Raw genomic sequence first — 27013 nt, 5'->3', positions numbered from 1 at the left:
TAAAAGGCCACTATAAAATGTGCAGTTTTGTCACATAACACAATGCCACAGATGTCTCAAGTTTTGAGGGAGTGTGCAATTGGCATGCTGACTGCAGGAATGTCCACCAGAGCTGTTGTCAGAGAATTGAATGTTCATTTCTCTACCATAAGCCACTTCCAATGTCGTTTTAGAGGATTTGGCAGTACGTCCAACTGGCCTCACAACCGCAGACCACGTGTAACCACACCAGCCCAGGACTTCCACATCCAGCTTCTTCACCTGCAGGATCATCTGAGACCAGCCATCCAGACAGCTGATTAAACTGAGGAGTGTGTCTGTAATAAAGCCCTTTTGTGGGGAAAAACTCATTCTGATTGGCTAGGCCTGGCTCCCCAGTGGGTGGAGCTGGCTCCCAAGTGGGTGGGCCTATGCCCTCCCAGGCTCACCCATGGCTGCGTTCCTGCACAGTCATGTGAAATCCATAGATTAGGACCTATTGAATTTATTTCAGTTGACTGATGTCCTTATATGAACTGTAACTCGGTAAAATCATTGAAATTGTTGCGTTTTATATTTTTGTTCAGTAAAGTTTTATCTAAAAATGATGAACTAAATTATTAAAATTCACTGAGGAGGATGGTCCTCCCCTTCCTCCTCTGAGGAGACTCCACTGCTGTTACATGGCCTACACACACACATGCACCCTGTAGATATATTAGGGTAGGGCTAGCTATTCGGTCTCTTATACAAACACACACGTTGTGTAGGTTAGGCTATGTGGAATCGATGAGGGAGAGCAGCTTTATTTATCCTGCTCTCTGAGGTTTACATTCCTCCTTTCCTCCCCCTCTTTCTCTCTCTCATGTCCTCATGTCCTCCTGTGTTTGTAGATGTTGTAGCCTTCACTTTGAAACTCTTTTAAATATAAGCCTCTTAAGATATAAAACATTATAAAGGTTCATACATGCTTATAAATAATAACACATTAGCCTATAGCTATAGCTGTGCTGTACACATTACAGCTGTTTTTATGTCTCCTGGTTTCTGTATTAGACTAATATCTGTGTTACGTGTCCTTCTGTCTTTCCCCCCTTCCCTGCCATGTTCACAGGTTGCTGACTGACTTTCTTTGTGTTCCTGCACACACGTGACCACCACCATGTCTCGTGCCCACCAGCCCCCCCTGGTGACGGGCATCTCACCCAATGAGGGCACTTCATGGACCAAGGTCACCATCCGAGGAGAGAACCTGGGTACTGGCCCCGCAGACCTCGTTGGTACGAGTATGACATTCACATGCAAGCACAAATTCACATGCAAGCACAAACTTACACACACACAGGCACGAATGTACACACACACACACACTTGTTATTTTGCATTCGACTTCTGACAGTCAATTAAATTACATTTTTTAAAAATAGATTGCCCACCTTTCTGTAATGTAATTCATTGCTGCGGTTGTTTTTGATACATACCAAACGGAATAATTTTATGCAAGTGTTTTCACTGGCATTGTCGATAATTGTTTGTGTGTGTTGTGTTTGAGAGAGAGTGTGGTAGTCTCTGGCTCTTCCCAGTCTGTGAGGTAAGGTTCATGCCGTTATGACCCTTCGTCAGAGTCAGACTGAGTGACTTTTATGAATTTACACAGAGCCTGGCTAGAACATGGCTAGCCTACAGGCTACCACAGAACACACTGGACCGTAGTCAGCCGTGGTCAGGCTTTGCTTACATTACACAGAGTGTTTGTTGCTGTTTATCAAATGAAAGGTTTTCATAACTTTTTGAAGGGGAAAATAGTTTTTTATTATTCTAGATTAAATTACTTTTTGTTTCTTTCAACTGAGTGAAACCTCTGCCTAATTCACAATCTTTTATACCAGGCCAAGATTATGAATTTTAACCCATATTAATTTTGTTTAAAAATAAGACTGTATTTAAAGGTTTTAGAACATAATTAAACAACAATTTTACGCCTACATTTAAAAGATGTGATTTAAATGCTGAAACAAATTATGTCTGAATAATATGTTATTGTAGGTTTTTGATGTGTTAATTGAATTTAGACCTAAAATAATATTTTCTAACCTTTGTGGTAAAGATGTATTTGTCAAAATGTTGAATTTAAAATGTAAAGATTATTGTAGCATTGACGGGAATCTTTTATTAATATGGTAGTCAATATGTAGGGATATTAGTTATGATGATTTATTGTTAAAAGGGAGACATTTTGTTACGACAAAAAAATATACATTTGATAATCTAACTAAATACTGCATATACTGTTTTTATTCAATTTGATCAAAATGTAATTGACCAAAACTATTAAATTATTTAGAATGATGGGTTAATTGTTTTTACAGAATTACAATAATTGTTTTAAATATATACAGTACCAGTCAAAGGTTTGGACACACCTACTCATTCAAGGGTTTTTCTTTATTTTACTATTTTCTACATTCTAGAATAATAGTGAAGACATCAAACACCAAAAAAAGTGTTAAACAAATCAAAATATATATATTTTTTGAGATTCTTCAAAGAAGCCACCCTTTGCCTAGATAACAGCTTTGTACACTCTTGGCATTCTCTCAACCAGCTTCATGAGGCAGTCACCTGGAAAGCATTTCCATTAACAGGTGTGCCTTGCTAAAACTTAATTTGTGGAATTTCTTTCCTTAATGTGTTTGATCCAAACATTTGTGTTGTCACAAGGTAGGGATGGTATACAGAAGATAGCCCTATTTGGTAAAATACCAAGTCCATATTATGGCAAGAACAGCTCAAATAAGCAAAGAGAAACGACAGTCCATCTTACTTTAAGACCATGAAGGTCAGTCAATGTGGAACATTTCAAGAGTTTTGAACGTTTCTTCAAGTTCAGTCACAAAAACCATCAAGCGCTATGATGAAACTGGCTCTCATGAGGACCGCTAGAGGAAGGAAGAACCAGAGTTACCTCTGCTGCAGAGGATACGTTCATAATAGTTACCAGCCTCAGAAATTGCAGCTCAAATAAATGCAACAGACACATTTGAACATCAACTGTTCAGAGGAGACTGCGTGAATCAGGCCTTCATGGTCAAATTGCTGCAAATAAACCACTACTAAAGGACACCAATGAGAAGAAGAAACTTGCTTGGGCCAAGAAACACGAGCAATGGACATTAGACCAGTGGAAATCTGTCCTTTGGTCTGATGAGTACCAAGTTTTTATTTTTGGTTCCAACCGCCATGAGACGCAGAGTAGGTGAACGGATGATCTCCGCATGTGTGGTTCCCACCGTGAAGCATGGAGAAGGAGGTGTGATGGTTTGGGGGTGCTTTGCTGGTGACACTCAGTGATTTATTTAGAATTCAAGGCACACTTAACCAGCATGGCTACCACAGCATTCTGCAGCGATACGCCATCTCATCTGGTGTGTGCTTAGTGGGACTATAATTTGTTTTTCAACAGGAAAATGACCCAAAACACACCTCCAGGCTGTGTAAGGGCTATTTGATCAAGAAGGAGAGTGATGGAGTGCTGCATCAGTTGACCTGGCCTCCACAATCACCCAACCTCAACCCAATTGAGATAGTTTGGGATGGGTTGCCTGCAGAGTGAAGGAAAAGCAGTGCTCAGAATATGTGTGAACTCCTTCAAGACTGTTGGAAAAGCATTCCAGGTGAAGCTGGTTGAGAGAATGCCAAGTGTGTAAAACTGTCATCAAGGCAAAGAGTGCTACTTTGAAGAATCTCAAATATTTAATATATTTTATAACTTTTTGGGTTGCTACATGATTCCATATGTGTTATTTCATAGTTTTGATGTCTTCACTATCATTCTACAATGTAGAAAATAGTAAAAATAAAGAAACACCCTTGAATGAGTAGGTGTGTCCAAAAATTTGACTGGTACTGCATATATATTTTTGGGTTTGACATTTTTCAAATTTTGGGCAAATTTAAGTTGTGCAAATGTAAAGAAAATAACTTGTACTTCCACAATTCTTTTAGCTGCTATTTCAAAATGCCTTATTGTGGAACATCTGTTGCTTGAAATTAAACTCTGTGGATAGTCTACATTTATTTTGATGTAAATGCCCTGAATTTGTGGCATTGTCAAAATGCCACCACTCATTTCCCTAAAATTTCAGTATTATTTTCAGAAATTAGATTTAAGCCACCCACAAATGAAAACCAAAGCCCACGAACTGAGACGGACTGAGATTAGTGGATCGTAAGTGCTGTTATTGTGAAGTGGAAATGTCTAGGAGCAACAACGGCTCAGCTGCGAAGTGGTAGGCCACACAAGCTCACAGAAGGGGACCGCCACTGAAGCGCATACAAATCGTCTGTCCTCGGTTGCAACACTCACTGCTGAGTTTCAAACTGCCTCTGGAAGCAACGTCAGCAGAAGAACTGTTCGTCGGGAGATTCATGAAATGGGTTTCCATGGATGAGCAGCTGCAGACAAGCCTAAGATCATCATGCGCAATGCCAAGCATCGGCTGGTGTGCTGTAAAGCTTGGACTCTGGAGCAGTGGAAACACGTTCTCTGGAGTGATGAATCACGCTTCATCATCTGGCGGTCTGACGGACGAATCTGGGTTTGCCGGATGCCAGGAGAACGCTACCTGCCCCAATGCATAGTGCAAACTGTAAACTTTTGTGGAGGAGGAATAATGGTCTGGGGCTGTTCTTCGTAGTTCGGGCTAGGCTGTTTAGTTCCAGTGAAGGGAAATCTTACCGCAATTCTGTGCTTCCAAATTTGTGGCAACAGTTTGGGGAAGGCTCTTTCCTGTTTCAGCATGTTGCCCCTGTGCACAATGTGAGGTCCATACAGAAATGGTTTGTCATTCTTCCACCGGTGTGGAAGAACTTGACTGGCCTGCACAGAGCCCTGACTTCAACCCTATCGAACACCTTTGGGATGAATTGGAAAGTCGACTGCGAGCCTAATCGCCCAACATCAGTGCCCGACCTCACTAATACTATTGTGGCTGAATTAAATCAAGTCCCTGCAGCAATGTTCCAACATCTAGTGGAAAACCTTCCCAGAAGAGTAGAGGCTGTTATAGCAGCAAAGGGGGGACCAACTTCATATTAATGCCCATGATTTTGGAATGAGATGTTTGACGAGCACATGGCCACATACTTTTGGTCATGTAGTGCATTTCTGACCACTAATATCCCTGGAGGCTGAAATTAGCCTATTAGATGTTGGATAGCAACAGGTGTGTGTTAGTTAGTTAGTGCATGTACTGTATATCCAAACAAAACAAACAGTACAGAACAAAGGCAGGAAATGTCCTTTAATTGAGTTACTGTTTTATTATTTACAGTTTGTTTCAGTGGTTATTTGTTGATCATCTCTCACAGGCTTTTATGATGTTTAAGTGCAGTCATCTGTAGCTCTCTGTCCAGTTCCCTTTGGTCAGATAAATCAAATGAGGTGGTTTAATATTCTCTCTTTTTAGTCTCTCTCTTTCTTCTCTCTCTATCACTTTCTTTCTATCTAAACTTCTCTTTACTCCATGAGAAGGGTCAGATAGAAAGATAAATAAAAGAGAAAGTGTAGAAGTAGAGTAAATAGATCTGTAATGAGCCACTTAACAGTGAATTGACAGCACTCTGTGTGGAGAGAATGATGAAGCTGTGGCAGACTTGTCAGGGCTACACAGGACTGACTGGACCCTGGGCTGAACTTTGACCCCCTAATGACAGGTTTATTAAACTGCTGTTTGTGTCATTGTGTCATGCCTCTTCTCTCAATGAGTCTCTGTGTTATTACTTGTCCTGTTGCTGTAAGCGTGCCTATATATTTCTCTCTCTCTCAGGTCTCTCCATCTGTGGTCACAACTGCCTGCTGACGGCTGAGTGGATGTCAGCCAGTAAGATAGTGTGTCATGTGGGCCCAGCCAAAGACGATAAGGGAGAGATCATCGTCAGCACCAAGTCAGGAGGACACGGCACCTCCACCGTCTCCTTCAAGCTGCTCAAGGCTGAGAAGATCGGTAAGATGGTTGCTTTCTGTAACCACTCCAGTTCTAATACAAGTCTCTCTGTCAATCATCAGAGAAACTCTAGAACGACTACTCAGTGGCGCAAGTACAGATAATCTTCCTCGGTATTACCAAGCAGAGGCAGCGGGGAACTACAGTATGGATACTCAGACTGTTTTGTCCTGTGTTGCTGTACAAACTGTACAGTAGCTCTGTCAGGTACTATTATTGTGTGTGTGATCTGGACTGTCCCTCAGTGATGATGTGTTTCCTGTGTGTGTCTGTGCTCTAGGTATCCTGGACCAGTCTGCTGTGTGGGTGGATGAGATGAACTATTACGACATGAGAACCGACCGCAACAAGGGCATCTCTCCCCTCTCCCTACGCCCCAGCAATCCATTGGGCATCGACGTAGACAAGTAGGGACATACTCACACACACACGCATGCTACACACACACACAACACACGCATGCTACACACACACACAACACACGCATGCTACACACACACACACACACACACACACACACACACACACACACACACACACACACACACACACACACACACACACACACACACACACACACACACGACACACGCACCACACATACACACACACACAACACACGCATACATGCACACACGCACACACATACATAAACACACAGGTTTTAGTGTTTGAGTCATGGTTTAGGTCTGTAAACAGAAACAAAGGATCCCCATGTGGAGGTGTTTGAAATGTTATGCCAACACAGCAATGGCTCAACTGGATTTAACCGCTGAACAACGCACTGGAGACAAAATCATTGTGTTTAGAGGAGAGAGAAGAAAAGAAGAAAGGAAATAGTTGAAAAGAAAGAGTGCAGCCCACCACACATGGTCATAGGAGGCGTGTGGTGTGGTCTCAGCCTCCCACGCGCCTGGCAGAGAAAGCACAGCCTGTAATGTATAGTTGAGTTTGTATAGTTCTGGTATGTCTGTGCTCTAGGCCCTCTGGTGTTTGTTTGGTTTAGAGGGGGCAGGGGCCAAGTGACCACTCGTGGCCAGGGAGGTTAGCCCCTGACTGAGCCGCAAACCCTCCATGTCCAGGGTCACTTTCCTGGGCCTACTGGTAGGCTGCAACCCATAGAACCGAGTCAGTTATCCCGAACTAAGAAACCACGGTTTCTTCTCTTCATGTTATTAGCCACATTAAAGACATTCTCTGGTACTTTGGCAACTAGTAAGTGTTTTTTTTTTTTTTTTAAACCTCCCAATTTGGGCTGGATGTGTCAATGTGTAGTTCATACATGCATAATCTATGAGCAAAATTGCTCTCTTACGTTAATTAGCCATGAAATCCCTAGTTTGAAAGCAACTGCTTTCTGGAAGCTGTGCGGCGCCATTTTCCCCCACTCGGGCCAGCTCCCTAGCAATTCCAGTTTCAGCAAATGAGCTTCAGCCCTTCGCCATTTCAGTGACTGTTAGCAAGACGTACACACAGTAGAGAGCGATCAATGACATAACGTAGTAAGCAATTTTCGTGGATCGCTTTTGGCTCATGGATGCTACTTTCAGAACTGCTTGCTAAAAAGTATGCAAAAAGACGGGAGAATATCTTTCAAGTAAAGACACTGGTCCATGAAAATGGACACACACTCACTGCACAGTACACACACACACATCACATTAATGTTTGTAGCCAATGCTGTTTATTAAAGAGACAGTGGCTAGCTGTCCAACCAGTCACAGCTGACCAGGAGAAGTGCAGTGGACGGAGTCGGACAACCTTTTAGTAATTGTTTAGTAATTCAATAAGTTTCAACCCATGATTATAATTACAAGGTCTTGAACCAGTTTGAACAAGTTTGTCTGGTGGTGATGTCACTGGCTGGTTATTCTAACCGAGAGGTCAGACAGGAAGTCATCTTGTCGGTCTGCAAAACACTTCCTGGGGATGTCATCATCAACCTGTTCCTTTTTATTTTGGTCCACACGCTACAGAGTAACAAACCTCGTCCGAGCCGCAATGCTCCAGTGATAATGTCCCAACTGTAACTGCTTGTTTTGAGTTCGCCTACTGAACTGCATGAATAGTAAGAGCAAGGTTTCTCTCAGCATATACGTATGTGCTTCCTGTCTGTAGAGCAAAGCAGCAGATCCGTAACATGTGAGAGCAGGCTTTGATAACGTGCCAGGTATGGAGATGAGGGAATAACTTAACGGACTGAGCAAGTTGTTTCTCTCTCTCTTTTGCTTCCTTACTCTCTCTCTCTCTCTGTCTCTCTCTGTCTCTGTCTCTTTCGAGATACATGTGTATCTGTAAAGTATTTGTATATTTGTAAAGTGACATACAGTGCATCCGTTATTAGTATGTTCACTTGATCTTTGCGCAAATTCAATCTGTAAACTTTGTTGTTCACGCCACACTCTTACCAACTGAGCAACAAAGTTACAAGATCGTTAGAAGAGCACGGGTACTTTAAATGGAGAGTGTGGTGAGAGTTCTATGGTGATCAAACTCCCTCTCTCTCCCACTTCTTTCCCATGACAACCCATCTTTACATCTTTTCTGAGATAATTCTGCTCTATGATGTTTGTGTGTGTGTGTGTGTGTGTGTGTGTGTGTGTGTGTGTGTGCATGCATGCGTGTGTGTGTAATCACTCCCTGAGGGCTCAGTGTGCTCCAGTACATTACAGTAAAGGCTGGATGGAGGGGGGGTTTAGGGTTTAGTTTGTGTAGCCCATGGGTCATTACCACAGATCAAACCTTCCTAATGAGCTCTGGTTCCTCAAGGGGCACCCATGCGTCACACACTGCTCTTCCCACGCCCGGGCCTCCCTCCTTGGGCACAGCCTGGCCTCACACTGACCCCTGCTGGATGACTTTATACAAACACCCCAACTCACCTTTCACCTCATTAAGAAGGACATTCTTGTTATTTTGTACAATGTCATGGATATGTTATTTCTTATTTGTGTAACTATGTACAGTTGTAAGCATTACCTATTATGTATTGTTTGTGTAGATTGTGTTCAAGTTTCAACTTTTATTGTCAAAGAGAGAAATGGGGTAAGCAGCATAATCTATAATAATATGTTTGCTTTTAACCAAATGTTCCTGAATCCATTATCCGTATGGGTGATCAAGAGAAATCCAACCCACAATCACTCTACCAACTGACCCAAACAGGACCACAGCATGACCGTACAGGACCACAGCATGACCGTACAGGACCACAGCATGACCATACAGGACCACAGCATGACCATACAGGACCACAGCATGACCGTACAGGACCACAGCATGACCGTACAGGACCACAGCATGACCAACCAGGACCACAGCATGACCGAACAGGACCACAGCATGACCGTACAGGACCACAGCATGACCGTACAGGACCACAGCATGACCGTACAGGACCACAGCATGACCGTACAGGACCACAGCATGACCGTACAGGACCACAGCATGACCGTACAGGACCACAGCATGACCGTACAGGACCACAGCATGACCGTACAGGACCACAGCATGACCGTACAGGACCACAGCATGACCGTACAGGACCACAGCATGACCGTACAGGACCACAGCATGACCGTACAGGACCACAGCATGTACAGGACCACAGCATGTACAGGACCACAGCATGACCGTACAGGACCACAGCATGACCAAACAGGACCACAGCATGACCGTACAGGACCACGGCATGACCAACCAGGACCACAGCATGACCATACAGGACCACAGCATGACCATACAGGACCACAGCATGACCGTACAGGACCACAGCATGACCGTACAGGACCACGGCATGACCGTACAGGACCACAGCATGACCATACAGGACCACAGCATGACCGTACAGGACCACGGCATGACCGTACAGGACCACAGCATGACCGTACAGGACCACAGCATGACCGTACAGGACCACAGCATGACCGTACAGGACCACAGCATGACCGTACAGGACCACAGCATGACCGTACAGGACCACAGCATGACCGTACAGGACCACAGCATGACCGTACAGGACCACAGCATGACCGTACAGGACCACAGCATGACCGTACAGGACCACAGCATGACCGTACAGGACCACAGCATGACCGTACAGGACCACGGCATGACCGTACAGGACCACGGCATGACCGTACAGGACCACGGCATGACCAAACAGGACCACAGCATGACCATACATAGAAGATATAAAACATACATTTCACAGGGTTTCTTTGTAATCCGTTTTCTCCCCCAGGGGTAAGGTCCCTCTGAAAGATCTGGAGGCCATGTTCCCAGGGGTGAGTGGGGATTTCACCAGCGAGAACTTCTCAGCCACCTGGTACCTCATCGAGAACCACTCTGTCACCAGGTAGGTCAGACCTACCTACCTATCTATTTTCTACGACCTCTGGGTCAGACACACAGCCAATCACAAGTATATTTCTCCTGTACCAGCCAGCGCACCATCCCAACTAATATGTTGATGAACGTCAGCCCTCTAGCCAAACGATCAAACTACTAGTCAGAAACACTGTTGGAAGTAATGCAGTGAATGTTTTTTTGAATGTTGTCTTTATCATCAAATCAAATCACAATTTATTTAAAATGCATTTAACAAAAGCCTCAATATAGTTTACAAAAAAAACATTTTTTTTTTTTTTTTTTTACGTGGTTCTCAGTCCATCCAATCAATCCACTGACCCAGAGACAGAGCTAGTCTGTAAATAAATACAATCTAGCTCCAATCCTTGTTGATCCCTGACCCCTGACTTGGCAGAAAACTTTGGACATGTGGAGGAATTGTTCTTTCTCTTGTTGACCTCTGACCCCTGGTCTCTGTCATACTAGGACAGTGTTTGTCAGCATGTCTGTCAGGTTATTATTAGTCTCTCCTGGTTTCCTCCCTGTCATCCATCATGGTTCCCCTCCATCTAACCCCCCAGTCTAGCGGATGGATCCTGTCTGCTCCTGGGCAGCAACTGTAGGGCTACTGGGTTGGGCTGTTTTGGGTTGACAGGGCCTGTGTTTCTTCCTCCAGAGGAAACTTCCATTCACTTCCAAAGTACACACACGCATGCTTGTGCAGACTCTCACTCGTGTGCGTTACACATAGAAAATCGTACGCACACACACACTCCTCTGACTGATGGGACGGTGTCACACTTGGAAGTAAACAGAGTTTAACTTTCATATCCCACTTTTCTTTTTCATCTCGCTCTCTCTTTCCCTCCCTCCCCCTCTCAGTTTTGACCAGTTGCGTATGGCAGCCAGTAACCTGAAGAAGCAAGCCACTAGGAAGAACGAGGGCAGTCTGGCCTACGTGAAGGGAGGCCTCAGCACTTTCTTTGAGGCACAGGACGCCCTCGCAGGTAAAGATACAGTACACGTTACACACAGACTATACACAGAGTATGTGTTTTTTACACTGTACGTCAATACTACACAGCGAGTGTGTGGTATATACATTTTATGTGTGTTATTACACAGGTAGATGGTAACCGTATAAAGACAATGAATGTAAACATGTTTCAGGGTTGAAGGTACATGGCTCTCATGATGCAAATAAAAGTTTGTGAGGCTCTGGTCTATTGCAGTGTGTGTTTGACTAATATCCTTTACAGACATAGAACACTTCTACAGTAACGCGTCGATAGCGACAGTAGATAACCTTTCAGACAATTTAAAAAAAGTGCCGCATCAGGAGCATCTCTGCCTTTTCTGACAGTAGAATTCTGCTCCGGCATATAATGTCCGGGATTGTTTCCCTGACAGCAATAAACCTTGCTGATTGATGTGTTGCTGTGTTTTTTTAAATGGCGTTTTATTTTATGATATGGTAGTTTTCTTTCTACTAAACGTCTTGGTAAGTCACAGTATTTAATGAACTTTAACATACTTTCTTTTAGGAGAGAGTGGGCTGCGCGCAGGCAGCTCGAGATTATTTGATTGACAGTTCTGGTCCCATAGTGATGGAGGTCAAGCCTGCTTCAGAGGAGGTATTCCATTATAGACAAGTAAAATGCCTGTTCAGTGGTGCTTCAAAACTATCTCCAGAGATGGTTTTGTGTTGGCTTTTGAAAAAGCTATAGTGTACCCTTAGCCGAGGCACTTTCAAGGCGGCACATTCCATCTGTCTGAAAAGAGTATAAGACAGGTGTGGTTTGGGATAACATTAGTGTGATGTTTTACAGTGGGAGTGAGAATAAGACACGTGTGGTTTGGGATAACATTAGTGTGGTGTTTTACAGTGGGAGTTAGAATAAGACACGTGTGGTTTGGGATAACATTAGTGTGGTGTTTTACAGTGGGAGTTAGAATAAGACACGTGTGGTTTGGGATAACATTAGTGTGGTGTTTTACAGTGGGAGTGAGAATAAGACAGGTGTAGTTTGGGATAACATTAGTGTGGTGTTTTACAGTGGGAGTTAGAATAAGACGGGTGTGGTTTGGGATAACATTAGTGTGGTGTTTTACAGTGGGAGTTAGAATAAGACACGTGTGGTTTGGGATAACATTAGTGTGGTGTTTTACAGTGGGAGTTAGAATAAGACAGGTGTGGTTTGGGATAACATTAGTGTGGTGTTTTACAGTGGGAGTGAGAATAAGACAGGTGTAGTTTGGGATAACATTAGTGTGGTGTTTTACAGTGGGAGTTAGAATAAGACGGGTGTGGTTTGGGATAACATTAGTGTGGTGTTTTACAGTGGGAGTTAGAATAAGACAGGTGTGGTTTGGGATAACATTAGTGTGGTGTTTTACAGTGGGAGTGAGAATAAGACAGGTGTAGTTTGGGATAACATTAGTGTGGTGTTTTACAGTGGGAGTTAGAATAAGACAGGTGTGGTTTGGGATAACATTAGTGTGGTGTTTTACAGTGGGAGTTAGAATAAGACACGTGTGGTTTGGGATAACATTAGTGTGGTGTTTTACAGTGGGAGTTAGAATTAGACAGGTGTAGTTTGAGAACATTAGTGTGGTGTTTTACAGTGGGAGTTAGAATAAGACAGGTGTAGTTTGGGATAACATTAGTGTTGTGTTTTACAGTGGGAGTTAGAATAAGACACGTGTGGTTTGGGATAACATTAGTGTGGTGTTTTACAGTGGGAGTTAGAATTAGACAGGTGTGGTTTGAGATAACATTAGTGTGGTGTTTTACAGTGTGAGTGAGAATAAGACAGGTGTGGTTTGGGATAACATTAGTTTGTTGTTTTACAGTGGGAGTTAGAATAAGACAGGTGTGGTTTGGGATAACATTAGTGTGGTGTTTTACAGTGGGAGTGAGAATAAGACAGGTGTGGTTTGGGATAACATTAGTTTGTTGTTTTACAGTGTGAGTGAGAATAAGACAGGTGTGGTTTGGGATAACATTAGTGTGGTGTTTTACAGTGGGCGTTAGAATAAGACAGGTGTGGTTTGGGATAACATTAGTGTGGTGTTTTACAGTGGGCGTTAGAATAAGACAGGTGTGGTTTGGGATAACATTAGTGTGGTGTTTTACAGTGGGAGTGAGAATAAGACACGTGTGGTTTGGGATAACATTGGTGTGGTGTTTTACAGTGGGAGTGAGAATAAGACACGTGTGGTTTGGGATAACATTAGTGTGGTGTTTTACAGTGGGAGTTAGAATAAGACACGTGTTGTTTGGGATAACATTAGTGTGGTGTTTTACAGTGGGAGTGAGAATAAGACAGGTGTGGTTTGAGAACATTAGTGTGGTGTTTTACAGTGGGAGTTAGAATAAGACACGTGTGGTTTGGGATAACATTAGTGTGGTGTTTTACATTGGGAGTGAGAATAAGACACGTGTGGTTTGGGATAACATTAGTGTGGTGTTTTACAGTGGGAGTGAGAATAAGACACGTGTGGTTTGGGATAACATTAGTGTTGTGTTTTACAGTGGGATTTAGAATAAGACAAGTGTGGTTTGGGATAACATTAGTGTGGTGTTTTACAGTGGGAGTTAGAATAAGACAGGTGTGGTTTGGGATAAAATTAGTGTGGTGTTTTACAGTGGGCGTTAGAATAAGACAGGTGTGGTTTGGGATAACATTAGTGTGGTGTTTTACAGTGGGAGTGAGAATAAGACACGTGTGGTTTGGGATAACATTAGTGTGGTGTTTTACAGTGGGAGTTAGAATAAGACAGGTGTGGTTTGGGATAACATTAGTGTGGTGTTTTACAGTGGGAGTTAGAATAAGACACGTGTGGTTTGGGATAACATTAGTGTGGTGTTTTACAGTGGGAGTGAGAATAAGACACGTGTGGTTTGGGATAACATTAGTGTGGTGTTTTACAGTGGGAGTGAGAATAAGACACGTGTGGTTTGGGATAACATTAGTGTGGTGTTTTACAGTGGGAGTGAGAATAAGACACGTGTGGTTTGGGATAACATTAGTGTGGTGTTTTACAGTGGGAGTTAGAATAAGACAAGTGTGGTTTGGGATAACATTAGTGTGGTGTTTTACAGTGGGAGTGAGAATAAGACAGGTGTGGTTTGAGATAACATTAGTGTGGTGTTTTACAGTGGGAGTTAGAATAAGACACGTGTGGTTTGGGATAACATTAGTGTGGTGTTTTACAGTGTGAGTGAGAATAAGACAGGTGTGGTTTGGGATAACATTAGTTTGTTGTTTTACAGTGGGAGTTAGAATAAGACACGTGTGGTTTGGGATAACATTAGTGTGGTGTTTTACAGTGGGAGTTAGAATAAGACACGTGTGGTTTGGGATAACATTAGTGTGGTGTTTTACAGTGGGAGTGAGAATAAGACACGTGTGGTTTGGGATAACATTAGTGTGGTGTTTTACAGTGGGAGTGAGAATAAGACACGTGTGGTTTGGGATAACATTTGTGTGGTGTTTTACAGTGGGAGTTAGAATAAGACAGGTGTGGTTTGGGATAACATTAGTGTGGTGTTTTACAGTGGGAGTGAGAATAAGACAGGTGTGGTTTGGGATAACATTAGTGTGGTGTTTTACAGTGGGAGTGAGAATAAGACACGTGTGGTTTGGGATAACATTAGTGTGGTGTTTTACAGTGGGAGTGAGAATAAGACACGTGTGGTTTGGGATAACATTAGTGTGGTGTTTTACAGTGGGAGTTAGAATAAGACGGGTGTGGTTTGGGATAACATTAGTGTGGTGTTTTACAGTGGGAGTTAGAATAAGACACGTGTGGTTTGGGATAACATTAGTTTGTTGTTTTACAGTGGGAGTTAGAATAAGACAGGTGTGGTTTGAGAACATTAGTGTGGTGTTTTACAGTGGGAGTTAGAATAAGACAGGTGTGGTTTGAGAACATTAGTGTGGTGTTTTACAGTGGGAGTTAGAATAAGACAGGTGTGGTTTGGGATAAAATTAGTGTGGTGTTTTACAGTGGGCGTTAGAATAAGACAGGTGTGGTTTGGGATAACATTAGTCTGGTGTTTTACAGTGGGAGTGAGAATAAGACACGTGTGGTTTGGGATAACATTAGTGTGGTGTTTTACAGTGGGAGTTAGAATAAGACAGGTGTAGTTTGGGATAACATTAGTGTGGTGTTTTACAGTGGGAGTTAGAATAAGACACGTGTGGTTTGGGATAACATTAGTGTGGTGTTTTACAGTGGGAGTGAGAATAAGACACGTGTGGTTTGGGATAACATTAGTGTGGTGTTTTACAGTGGGAGTGAGAATAAGACACGTGTGGTTTGGGATAACATTAGTGTGGTGTTTTACAGTGGGAGTGAGAATAAGACAGGTGTGGTTTGGGATAACATTAGTGTGGTGTTTTACAGTGGGAGTGAGAATAAGACACGTGTGGTTTGGGATAACATTAGTGTGGTGTTTTACAGTGGGAGTTAGAATAAGACAAGTGTGGTTTGGGATAACATTAGTGTGGTGTTTTACAGTGGGAGTTAGAATAAGACACGTGTGGTTTGGGATAACATTAGTGTGGTGTTTTACAGTGGGAGTGAGAATAAGACAGGTGTGGTTTGAGATAACATTAGTGTGGTGTTTTACAGTGGGAGTTAGAATAAGACACGTGTGGTTTGGGATAACATTAGTGTGGTGTTTTACAGTGTGAGTGAGAATAAGACAGGTGTGGTTTGGGATAACATTAGTTTGTTGTTTTACAGTGGGAGTTAGAATAAGACACGTGTGGTTTGGGATAACATTAGTGTGGTGTTTTACAGTGGGAGTTAGAATAAGACACGTGTGGTTTGGGATAACATTAGTGTGGTGTTTTACAGTGGGAGTGAGAATAAGACACGTGTGGTTTGGGATAACATTAGTGTGGTGTTTTACAGTGGGAGTTAGAATAAGACGGGTGTGGTTTGGGATAACATTAGTGTGGTGTTTTACAGTGGGAGTTAGAATAAGACACGTGTGGTTTGGGATAACATTAGTTTGTTGTTTTACAGTGGGAGTTAGAATAAGACAGGTGTGGTTTGAGAACATTAGTGTGGTGTTTTACAGTGGGAGTTAGAATAAGACAGGTGTGGTTTGAGAACATTAGTGTGGTGTTTTACAGTGGGAGTTAGAATAAGACAGGTGTGGTTTGGGATAAAATTAGTGTGGTGTTTTACAGTGGGCGTTAGAATAAGACAGGTGTGGTTTGGGATAACATTAGTCTGGTGTTTTACAGTGGGAGTGAGAATAAGACACGTGTGGTTTGGGATAACATTAGTGTGGTGTTTTCCAGTGGGAGTTAGAATAAGACAGGTGTAGTTTGGGATAACATTAGTGTGGTGTTTTACAGTGGGAGTGAGAATAAGACACGTGTGGTTTGGGATAACATTAGTGTGGTGTTTTACAGTGGGAGTGAGAATAAGACACGTGTGGTTTGGGATAACATTAGTGTGGTGTTTTACAGTGGGAGTGAGAATAAGACACGTGTGGTTTGGGATAACATTAGTGTGGTGTTTTACAGTGGGAGTGAGAATAAGACACGTGTGGTTTGGGATAACATTAGTGTGGTGTTTTACAGTGGGAGTTAGAATAAGACAAGTGTGGTTTGGGATAACATTAGTGTGGTGTTTTACAGTGGGAGTGAGAATAAGACAGGTGTGGTTTGAGAACATTAGTGTGGTGTTTTACAGTGGGAGTTAGAATAAGACACGTGTGGTTTGGGATAACATTAGTGTGGTGTTTTACAGTGGGAGTGAGAATAAGACACATGTGGTTTGGGATAACATTAGTGTGGTGTTTTACAGTGGGAGTTAGAATAAGACAGGTGTGGTTTGGGATAACATTAGTGTGGTGTTTTACAGTGGGAGTGAGAATAAGACAGGTGTAGTTTGGGATAACATTAGTGTGGTGTTTTACAGTGGGAGTTAGAATAAGACGGGTGTGGTTTGGGATAACATTAGTGTGGTGTTTTACAGTGGGAGTTAGAATAAGACAGGTGTGGTTTGGGATAACATTAGTGTGGTGTTTTACAGTGGGAGTGAGAATAAGACAGGTGTAGTTTGGGATAACATTAGTGTGGTGTTTTACAGTGGGAGTTAGAATAAGACAGGTGTGGTTTGGGATAACATTAGTGTGGTGTTTTACAGTGGGAGTTAGAATAAGACACGTGTGGTTTGGGATAACATTAGTGTGGTGTTTTACAGTGGGAGTTAGAATTAGACAGGTGTAGTTTGAGAACATTAGTGTGGTGTTTTACATTGGGAGTTAGAATAAGACAGGTGTAGTTTGGGATAACATTAGTGTTGTGTTTTACAGTGGGAGTTAGAATAAGACACGTGTGGTTTGGGATAACATTAGTGTGGTGTTTTACAGTGGGAGTTAGAATTAGACAGGTGTGGTTTGAGATAACATTAGTGTGGTGTTTTACAGTGTGAGTGAGAATAAGACAGGTGTGGTTTGGGATAACATTAGTTTGTTGTTTTACAGTGGGAGTTAGAATAAGACAGGTGTGGTTTGGGATAACATTAGTGTGGTGTTTTACAGTGGGAGTGAGAATAAGACAGGTGTGGTTTGGGATAACATTAGTTTGTTGTTTTACAGTGGGAGTTAGAATAAGACAGGTGTGGTTTGGGATTACATTTGTGTGGTGTTTTACAGTGGGAGTGAGAATAAGACAGGTGTGGTTTGGGATAACATTAGTGTGGTGTTTTACAGTGGGAGTGAGAATAAGACACGTGTGGTTTGGGATAACATTAGTGTGGTGTTTTACAGTGGGAGTGAGAATAAGACACGTGTGGTTTGGGATAACATTAGTGTGGTGTTTTACAGTGGGAGTGAGAATAAGACAGGTGTGGTTTGGGATAACATTAGTGTGGTGTTTTACAGTGGGAGTGAGAATAAGACACGTGTGGTTTGGGATAACATTAGTGTGGTGTTTTACAGTGGGAGTGAGAATAAGACACGTGTGGTTTGGGATAACATTAGTGTGGTGTTTTACAGTGGGAGTGAGAATAAGACACGTGTGGTTTGGGATAACATTAGTGTGGTGTTTTACAGTGGGAGTGAGAATAAGACACGTGTGGTTTGGGATAACATTAGTGTGGTGTTTTACAGTGGGAGTTAGAATAAGACAAGTGTGGTTTGGGATAACATTAGTGTGGTGTTTTACAGTGGGAGTGAGAATAAGACAGGTGTGGTTTGAGAACATTAGTGTGGTGTTTTACAGTGGGAGTTAGAATAAGACACGTGTGGTTTGGGATAACATTAGTGTGGTGTTTTACAGTGGGAGTGAGAATAAGACACATGTGGTTTGGGATAACATTAGTGTGGTGTTTTACAGTGGGAGTTAGAATAAGACAGGTGTGGTTTGGGATAACATTAGTGTGGTGTTTTACAGTGGGAGTGAGAATAAGACAGGTGTAGTTTGGGATAACATTAGTGTGGTGTTTTACAGTGGGAGTTAGAATAAGACGGGTGTGGTTTGGGATAACATTAGTGTGGTGTTTTACAGTGGGAGTTAGAATAAGACAGGTGTGGTTTGGGATAACATTAGTGTGGTGTTTTACAGTGGGAGTGAGAATAAGACAGGTGTAGTTTGGGATAACATTAGTGTGGTGTTTTACAGTGGGAGTTAGAATAAGACAGGTGTGGTTTGGGATAACATTAGTGTGGTGTTTTACAGTGGGAGTTAGAATAAGACACGTGTGGTTTGGGATAACATTAGTGTGGTGTTTTACAGTGGGAGTTAGAATTAGACAGGTGTAGTTTGAGAACATTAGTGTGGTGTTTTACATTGGGAGTTAGAATAAGACAGGTGTAGTTTGGGATAACATTAGTGTTGTGTTTTACAGTGGGAGTTAGAATAAGACACGTGTGGTTTGGGATAACATTAGTGTGGTGTTTTACAGTGGGAGTTAGAATTAGACAGGTGTGGTTTGAGATAACATTAGTGTGGTGTTTTACAGTGTGAGTGAGAATAAGACAGGTGTGGTTTGGGATAACATTAGTTTGTTGTTTTACAGTGGGAGTTAGAATAAGACAGGTGTGGTTTGGGATAACATTAGTGTGGTGTTTTACAGTGGGAGTGAGAATAAGACAGGTGTGGTTTGGGATAACATTAGTTTGTTGTTTTACAGTGGGAGTTAGAATAAGACAGGTGTGGTTTGGGATTACATTTGTGTGGTGTTTTACAGTGGGAGTGAGAATAAGACAGGTGTGGTTTGGGATAACATTAGTGTGGTGTTTTACAGTGGGAGTGAGAATAAGACACGTGTGGTTTGGGATAACATTAGTGTGGTGTTTTACAGTGGGAGTGAGAATAAGACACTTGTGGTTTGGGATAACATTAGTGTGGTGTTTTACAGTGGGAGTGAGAATAAGACAGGTGTGGTTTGGGATAACATTAGTGTGGTGTTTTACAGTGGGAGTTAGAATAAGACGGGTGTGGTTTGGGATAACATTAGTGTGGTGTTTTACAGTGTGAGTGAGAATAAGACAGGTGTGGTTTGGGATAACATTAGTGTGGTGTTTTACAGTGGGCGTTAGAATAAGACAGGTGTGGTTTGGGATAACATTAGTGTGGTGTTTTACAGTGGGCGTTAGAATAAGACAGGTGTGGTTTGGGATAACATTAGTGTGGTGTTTTACAGTGGGAGTGAGAATAAGACACGTGTGGTTTGGGATAACATTGGTGTGGTGTTTTACAGTGGGAGTGAGAATAAGACACGTGTGGTTTGGGATAACATTAGTGTGGTGTTTTACAGTGGGAGTTAGAATAAGACACGTGTTGTTTGGGATAACATTAGTGTGGTGTTTTACAGTGGGAGTGAGAATAAGACAGGTGTGGTTTGAGAACATTAGTGTGGTGTTTTACAGTGGGAGTTAGAATAAGACACGTGTGGTTTGGGATAACATTAGTGTGGTGTTTTACATTGGGAGTGAGAATAAGACACGTGTGGTTTGGGATAACATTAGTGTGGTGTTTTACAGTGGGAGTGAGAATAAGACACGTGTGGTTTGGGATAACATTAGTGTTGTGTTTTACAGTGGGATTTAGAATAAGACAAGTGTGGTTTGGGATAACATTAGTGTGGTGTTTTACAGTGGGAGTTAGAATAAGACAGGTGTGGTTTGGGATAAAATTAGTGTGGTGTTTTACAGTGGGCGTTAGAATAAGACAGGTGTGGTTTGGGATAACATTAGTGTGGTGTTTTACAGTGGGAGTGAGAATAAGACACGTGTGGTTTGGGATAACATTAGTGTGGTGTTTTACAGTGGGAGTTAGAATAAGACAGGTGTGGTTTGGGATAACGTTAGTGTGGTGTTTTACAGTGGGAGTTAGAATAAGACACGTGTGGTTTGGGATAACATTAGTGTGGTGTTTTACAGTGGGAGTGAGAATAAGACACGTGTGGTTTGGGATAACATTAGTGTGGTGTTTTACAGTGGGAGTGAGAATAAGACACGTGTGGTTTGGGATAACATTAGTGTGGTGTTTTACAGTGGGAGTGAGAATAAGACACGTGTGGTTTGGGATAACATTAGTGTGGTGTTTTACAGTGGGAGTTAGAATAAGACAAGTGTGGTTTGGGATAACATTAGTGTGGTGTTTTACAGTGGGAGTTAGAATAAGACACGTGTGGTTTGGGATAACATTAGTGTGGTGTTTTACAGTGGGAGTGAGAATAAGACAGGTGTGGTTTGAGATAACATTAGTGTGGTGTTTTACAGTGGGAGTTAGAATAAGACACGTGTGGTTTGGGATAACATTAGTGTGGTGTTTTACAGTGTGAGTGAGAATAAGACAGGTGTGGTTTGGGATAACATTAGTTTGTTGTTTTACAGTGGGAGTTAGAATAAGACACGTGTGGTTTGGGATAACATTAGTGTGGTGTTTTACAGTGGGAGTTAGAATAAGACACGTGTGGTTTGGGATAACATTAGTGTGGTGTTTTACAGTGGGAGTGAGAATAAGACACGTGTGGTTTGGGATAACATTAGTGTGGTGTTTTACAGTGGGAGTGAGAATAAGACACGTGTGGTTTGGGATAACATTTGTGTGGTGTTTTACAGTGGGAGTTAGAATAAGACAGGTGTGGTTTGGGATAACATTAGTGTGGTGTTTTACAGTGGGAGTGAGAATAAGACAGGTGTGGTTTGGGATAACATTAGTGTGGTGTTTTACAGTGGGAGTGAGAATAAGACACGTGTGGTTTGGGATAACATTAGTGTGGTGTTTTACAGTGGGAGTTAGAATAAGACACGTGTGGTTTGGGATAACATTAGTTTGTTGTTTTACAGTGGGAGTTAGAATAAGACAGGTGTGGTTTGAGAACATTAGTGTGGTGTTTTACAGTGGGAGTTAGAATAAGACAGGTGTGGTTTGAGAACATTAGTGTGGTGTTTTACAGTGGGAGTTAGAATAAGACAGGTGTGGTTTGGGATAAAATTAGTGTGGTGTTTTACAGTGGGCGTTAGAATAAGACAGGTGTGGTTTGGGATAACATTAGTCTGGTGTTTTACAGTGGGAGTGAGAATAAGACACGTGTGGTTTGGGATAACATTAGTGTGGTGTTTTACAGTGGGAGTTAGAATAAGACAGGTGTAGTTTGGGATAACATTAGTGTGGTGTTTTACAGTGGGAGTTAGAATAAGACACGTGTGGTTTGGGATAACATTAGTGTGGTGTTTTACAGTGGGAGTGAGAATAAGACACGTGTGGTTTGGGATAACATTAGTGTGGTGTTTTACAGTGGGAGTGAGAATAAGACACGTGTGGTTTGGGATAACATTAGTGTGGTGTTTTACAGTGGGAGTGAGAATAAGACAGGTGTGGTTTGGGATAACATTAGTGTGGTGTTTTACAGTGGGAGTGAGAATAAGACACGTGTGGTTTGGGATAACATTAGTGTGGTGTTTTACAGTGGGAGTTAGAATAAGACAAGTGTGGTTTGGGATAACATTAGTGTGGTGTTTTACAGTGGGAGTTAGAATAAGACACGTGTGGTTTGGGATAACATTAGTGTGGTGTTTTACAGTGGGAGTGAGAATAAGACAGGTGTGGTTTGAGATAACATTAGTGTGGTGTTTTACAGTGGGAGTTAGAATAAGACACGTGTGGTTTGGGATAACATTAGTGTGGTGTTTTACAGTGTGAGTGAGAATAAGACAGGTGTGGTTTGGGATAACATTAGTTTGTTGTTTTACAGTGGGAGTTAGAATAAGACACGTGTGGTTTGGGATAACATTAGTGTGGTGTTTTACAGTGGGAGTTAGAATAAGACACGTGTGGTTTGGGATAACATTAGTGTGGTGTTTTACAGTGGGAGTGAGAATAAGACACGTGTGGTTTGGGATAACATTAGTGTGGTGTTTTACAGTGGGAGTTAGAATAAGACGGGTGTGGTTTGGGATAACATTAGTGTGGTGTTTTACAGTGGGAGTTAGAATAAGACACGTGTGGTTTGGGATAACATTAGTTTGTTGTTTTACAGTGGGAGTTAGAATAAGACAGGTGTGGTTTGAGAACATTAGTGTGGTGTTTTACAGTGGGAGTTAGAATAAGACAGGTGTGGTTTGAGAACATTAGTGTGGTGTTTTACAGTGGGAGTTAGAATAAGACAGGTGTGGTTTGGGATAAAATTAGTGTGGTGTTTTACAGTGGGCGTTAGAATAAGACAGGTGTGGTTTGGGATAACATTAGTCTGGTGTTTTACAGTGGGAGTGAGAATAAGACACGTGTGGTTTGGGATAACATTAGTGTGGTGTTTTACAGTGGGAGTTAGAATAAGACAGGTGTAGTTTGGGATAACATTAGTGTGGTGTTTTACAGTGGGAGTGAGAATAAGACACGTGTGGTTTGGGATAACATTAGTGTGGTGTTTTACAGTGGGAGTGAGAATAAGACACGTGTGGTTTGGGATAACATTAGTGTGGTGTTTTACAGTGGGAGTGAGAATAAGACACGTGTGGTTTGGGATAACATTAGTGTGGTGTTTTACAGTGGGAGTGAGAATAAGACACGTGTGGTTTGGGATAACATTAGTGTGGTGTTTTACAGTGGGAGTTAGAATAAGACAAGTGTGGTTTGGGATAACATTAGTGTGGTGTTTTACAGTGGGAGTGAGAATAAGACAGGTGTGGTTTGAGAACATTAGTGTGGTGTTTTACAGTGGGAGTTAGAATAAGACACGTGTGGTTTGGGATAACATTAGTGTGGTGTTTTACAGTGGGAGTGAGAATAAGACACATGTGGTTTTGGATAACATTAGTGTGGTGTTTTACAGTGGGAGTGAGAATAAGACACGTGTGGTTTGGGATAACATTAGTGTGGTGTTTTACAGTGGGAGTGAGAATAAGACACGTGTGGTTTGGGATAACATTAGTGTGGTGTTTTACAGTGGGAGTTAGAATAAGACACGTGTGGTTTGGGATAACATTAGTGTGGTGTTTTACAGTGGGAGTTAGAATAAGACACGTGTTGTTTGGGATAACATTAGTGTGGTGTTTTACAGTGGGAGTGAGAATAAGACAGGTGTGGTTTGAGAACATTAGTGTGGTGTTTTACAGTGGGAGTTAGAATAAGACACGTGTGGTTTGGGATAACATTAGTGTGGTGTTTTACAGTGGGCGTTAGAATAAGACAGGTGTGGTTTGGGATAACATTAGTGTGGTGTTTTACAGTGGGAGTGAGAATAAGACACGTGTGGTTTGGGATAACATTAGTGTGGTGTTTTACAGTGGGAGTCAGAATAAGACAGGTGTGGTTTGGGATAACATTAGTGTGGTGTTTTACAGTGGGAGTTAGAATAAGACACATGTGGTTTTGGATAACATTAGTGTGGTGTTTTACAGTGGGAGTGAGAATAAGACACGTGTGGTTTGGGATAACATTAGTGTTGTGTTTTACAGTGGGAGTGAGAATAAGACACGTGTGGTTTGGGATAACATTAGTGTGGTGTTTTACAGTGGGAGTGAGAATAAGACAGGTGTGGTTTGGGATAACATTAGTGTGGTGTTTTACAGTGGGAGTGAGAATAAGACAGGTGTGGTTTGAGATAACATTAGTGTGGTGTTTTACAGTGGGAGTGAGAATAAGACACGTGTGGTTTGGGATTACATTTGTGTGGTGTTTTACAGTGGGAGTGAGAATAAGACAGGTGTGGTTTGGGATAACATTAGTGTGGTGTTTTACAGTGGGAGTTAGAATAAGACACGTGTGGTTTGGGATAACATTAGTGTGGTGTTTTACAGTGTGAGTGAGAATAAGACAGGTGTGGTTTGGGATAACATTAGTGTGGTGTTTTACAGTGGGAGTTAGAATAAGACAGGTGTGGTTTGAGAACATTAGTGTGGTGTTTTACAGTGGGAGTTAGAATAAGACAGGTGTGGTTTGAGAACATTAGTGTGGTGTTTTACAGTGGGAGTTAGAATAAGACAGGTGTGGTTTGGGATAAAATTAGTGTGGTGTTTTACAGTGGGCGTTAGAATAAGACAGGTGTAGTTTGGGATAACATTAGTGTGGTGTTTTACAGTGGGAGTTAGAATAAGACACGTGTGGTTTGGGATAACATTAGTGTGGTGTTTTACAGTGGGAGTGAGAATAAGACACGTGTGGTTTGGGATAACATTAGTGTGGTGTTTTACAGTGGGAGTGAGAATAAGACACGTGTGGTTTGGGATAACATTAGTGTGGTGTTTTACAGTGGGAGTGAGAATAAGACAGGTGTGGTTTGGGATAACATTAGTGTGGTGTTTTACAGTGGGAGTGAGAATAAGACACGTGTGGTTTGGGATAACATTAGTGTGGTGTTTTACAGTGGGAGTGAGAATAAGACAGGTGTGGTTTGAGATAACATTAGTGTGGTGTTTTACAGTGGGAGTTAGAATAAGACACGTGTGGTTTGGGATAACATTAGTGTGGTGTTTTACAGTGTGAGTGAGAATAAGACAGGTGTGGTTTGGGATAACATTAGTTTGTTGTTTTACAGTGGGAGTTAGAATAAGACACGTGTGGTTTGGGATAACATTAGTGTGGTGTTTTACAGTGGGAGTTAGAATAAGACACGTGTGGTTTGGGATAACATTAGTGTGGTGTTTTACAGTGGGAGTGAGAATAAGACACGTGTGGTTTGGGATAACATTAGTGTGGTGTTTTACAGTGGGAGTGAGAATAAGGCACGTGTGGTTTGGGATAACATTTGTGTGGTGTTTTACAGTGGGAGTTAGAATAAGACAGGTGTGGTTTGGGATAACATTAGTGTGGTGTTTTACAGTGGGAGTGAGAATAAGACAGGTGTGGTTTGGGATAACATTAGTGTGGTGTTTTACAGTGGGAGTGAGAATAAGACACGTGTGGTTTGGGATAACATTAGTGTGGTGTTTTACAGTGGGAGTGAGAATAAGACACGTGTGGTTTGGGATAACATTAGTGTGGTGTTTTACAGTGGGAGTTAGAATAAGACGGGTGTGGTTTGGGATAACATTAGTGTGGTGTTTTACAGTGGGAGTTAGAATAAGACACGTGTGGTTTGGGATAACATTAGTTTGTTGTTTTACAGTGGGAGTTAGAATAAGACAGGTGTGGTTTGAGAACATTAGTGTGGTGTTTTACAGTGGGAGTTAGAATAAGACAGGTGTGGTTTGAGAACATTAGTGTGGTGTTTTACAGTGGGAGTTAGAATAAGACAGGTGTGGTTTGGGATAAAATTAGTGTGGTGTTTTACAGTGGGCGTTAGAATAAGACAGGTGTGGTTTGGGATAACATTAGTCTGGTGTTTTACAGTGGGAGTGAGAATAAGACACGTGTGGTTTGGGATAACATTAGTGTGGTGTTTTACAGTGGGAGTTAGAATAAGACAGGTGTAGTTTGGGATAACATTAGTGTGGTGTTTTACAGTGGGAGTGAGAATAAGACACGTGTGGTTTGGGATAACATTAGTGTGGTGTTTTACAGTGGGAGTGAGAATAAGACACGTGTGGTTTGGGATAACATTAGTGTGGTGTTTTACAGTGGGAGTGAGAATAAGACACGTGTGGTTTGGGATAACATTAGTGTGGTGTTTTACAGTGGGAGTGAGAATAAGACACGTGTGGTTTGGGATAACATTAGTGTGGTGTTTTACAGTGGGAGTGAGAATAAGACAGGTGTGGTTTGAGAACATTAGTGTGGTGTTTTACAGTGGGAGTTAGAATAAGACACGTGTGGTTTGGGATAACATTAGTGTGGTGTTTTACAGTGGGCGTTAGAATAAGACAGGTGTGGTTTGGGATAACATTAGTTTGGTGTTTTACAGTGGGAGTGAGAATAAGACACGTGTGGTTTGGGATAACATTAGTGTGGTGTTTTACAGTGGGAGTTAGAATAAGACAGGTGTGGTTTGGGATAACATTAGTGTGGTGTTTTACAGTGGGAGTTAGAATAAGACACATGTGGTTTTGGATAACATTAGTGTGGTGTTTTACAGTGGGAGTGAGAATAAGACACGTGTGGTTTGGGATAACATTAGTGTTGTGTTTTACAGTGGGAGTGAGAATAAGACACGTGTGGTTTGGGATAACATTAGTGTGGTGTTTTACAGTGGGATTGAGAATAAGACAGGTGTGGTTTGGGATAACATTAGTGTGGTGTTTTACAGTGGGAGTGAGAATAAGA

At 42.0% G+C, this 27013-nt stretch overlaps 1 protein-coding gene across 10 annotated transcripts in view; it reads left to right on the top strand.

The window, feature by feature from the left end:
• Positions 1 to 27013, top strand: part of LOC129869534 (exocyst complex component 2-like) — a 196599-nt gene that overhangs the window by 15053 nt on the left and 154533 nt on the right. For all 10 annotated transcript variants that reach the window (XR_008761965.1, XM_055944020.1, XM_055944014.1 and 7 more), the window contains 5 exons: positions 1094 to 1259; positions 5808 to 5984; positions 6265 to 6391; positions 10228 to 10341; positions 11217 to 11341. Coding sequence is in view for 9 of the 10 variants with exons in the window: in XM_055944020.1 (XP_055799995.1) it covers positions 1142 to 1259; positions 5808 to 5984; positions 6265 to 6391; positions 10228 to 10341; positions 11217 to 11341 (661 nt within the window). In the remaining variant the exon portion in view is untranslated. The remainder of the gene's footprint in view (positions 1 to 1093; positions 1260 to 5807; positions 5985 to 6264; positions 6392 to 10227; positions 10342 to 11216; positions 11342 to 27013) is intronic.

This window comes from Salvelinus fontinalis, chromosome 14 (genome assembly GCF_029448725.1).
Source record: "Salvelinus fontinalis isolate EN_2023a chromosome 14, ASM2944872v1, whole genome shotgun sequence".
Classification (NCBI taxonomy): domain Eukaryota; kingdom Metazoa; phylum Chordata; class Actinopteri; order Salmoniformes; family Salmonidae; genus Salvelinus; species Salvelinus fontinalis.
The sequence above is the reverse complement of the archived record's forward strand: the minus strand, read 5'-3'. Positions and strand labels throughout refer to the sequence as shown.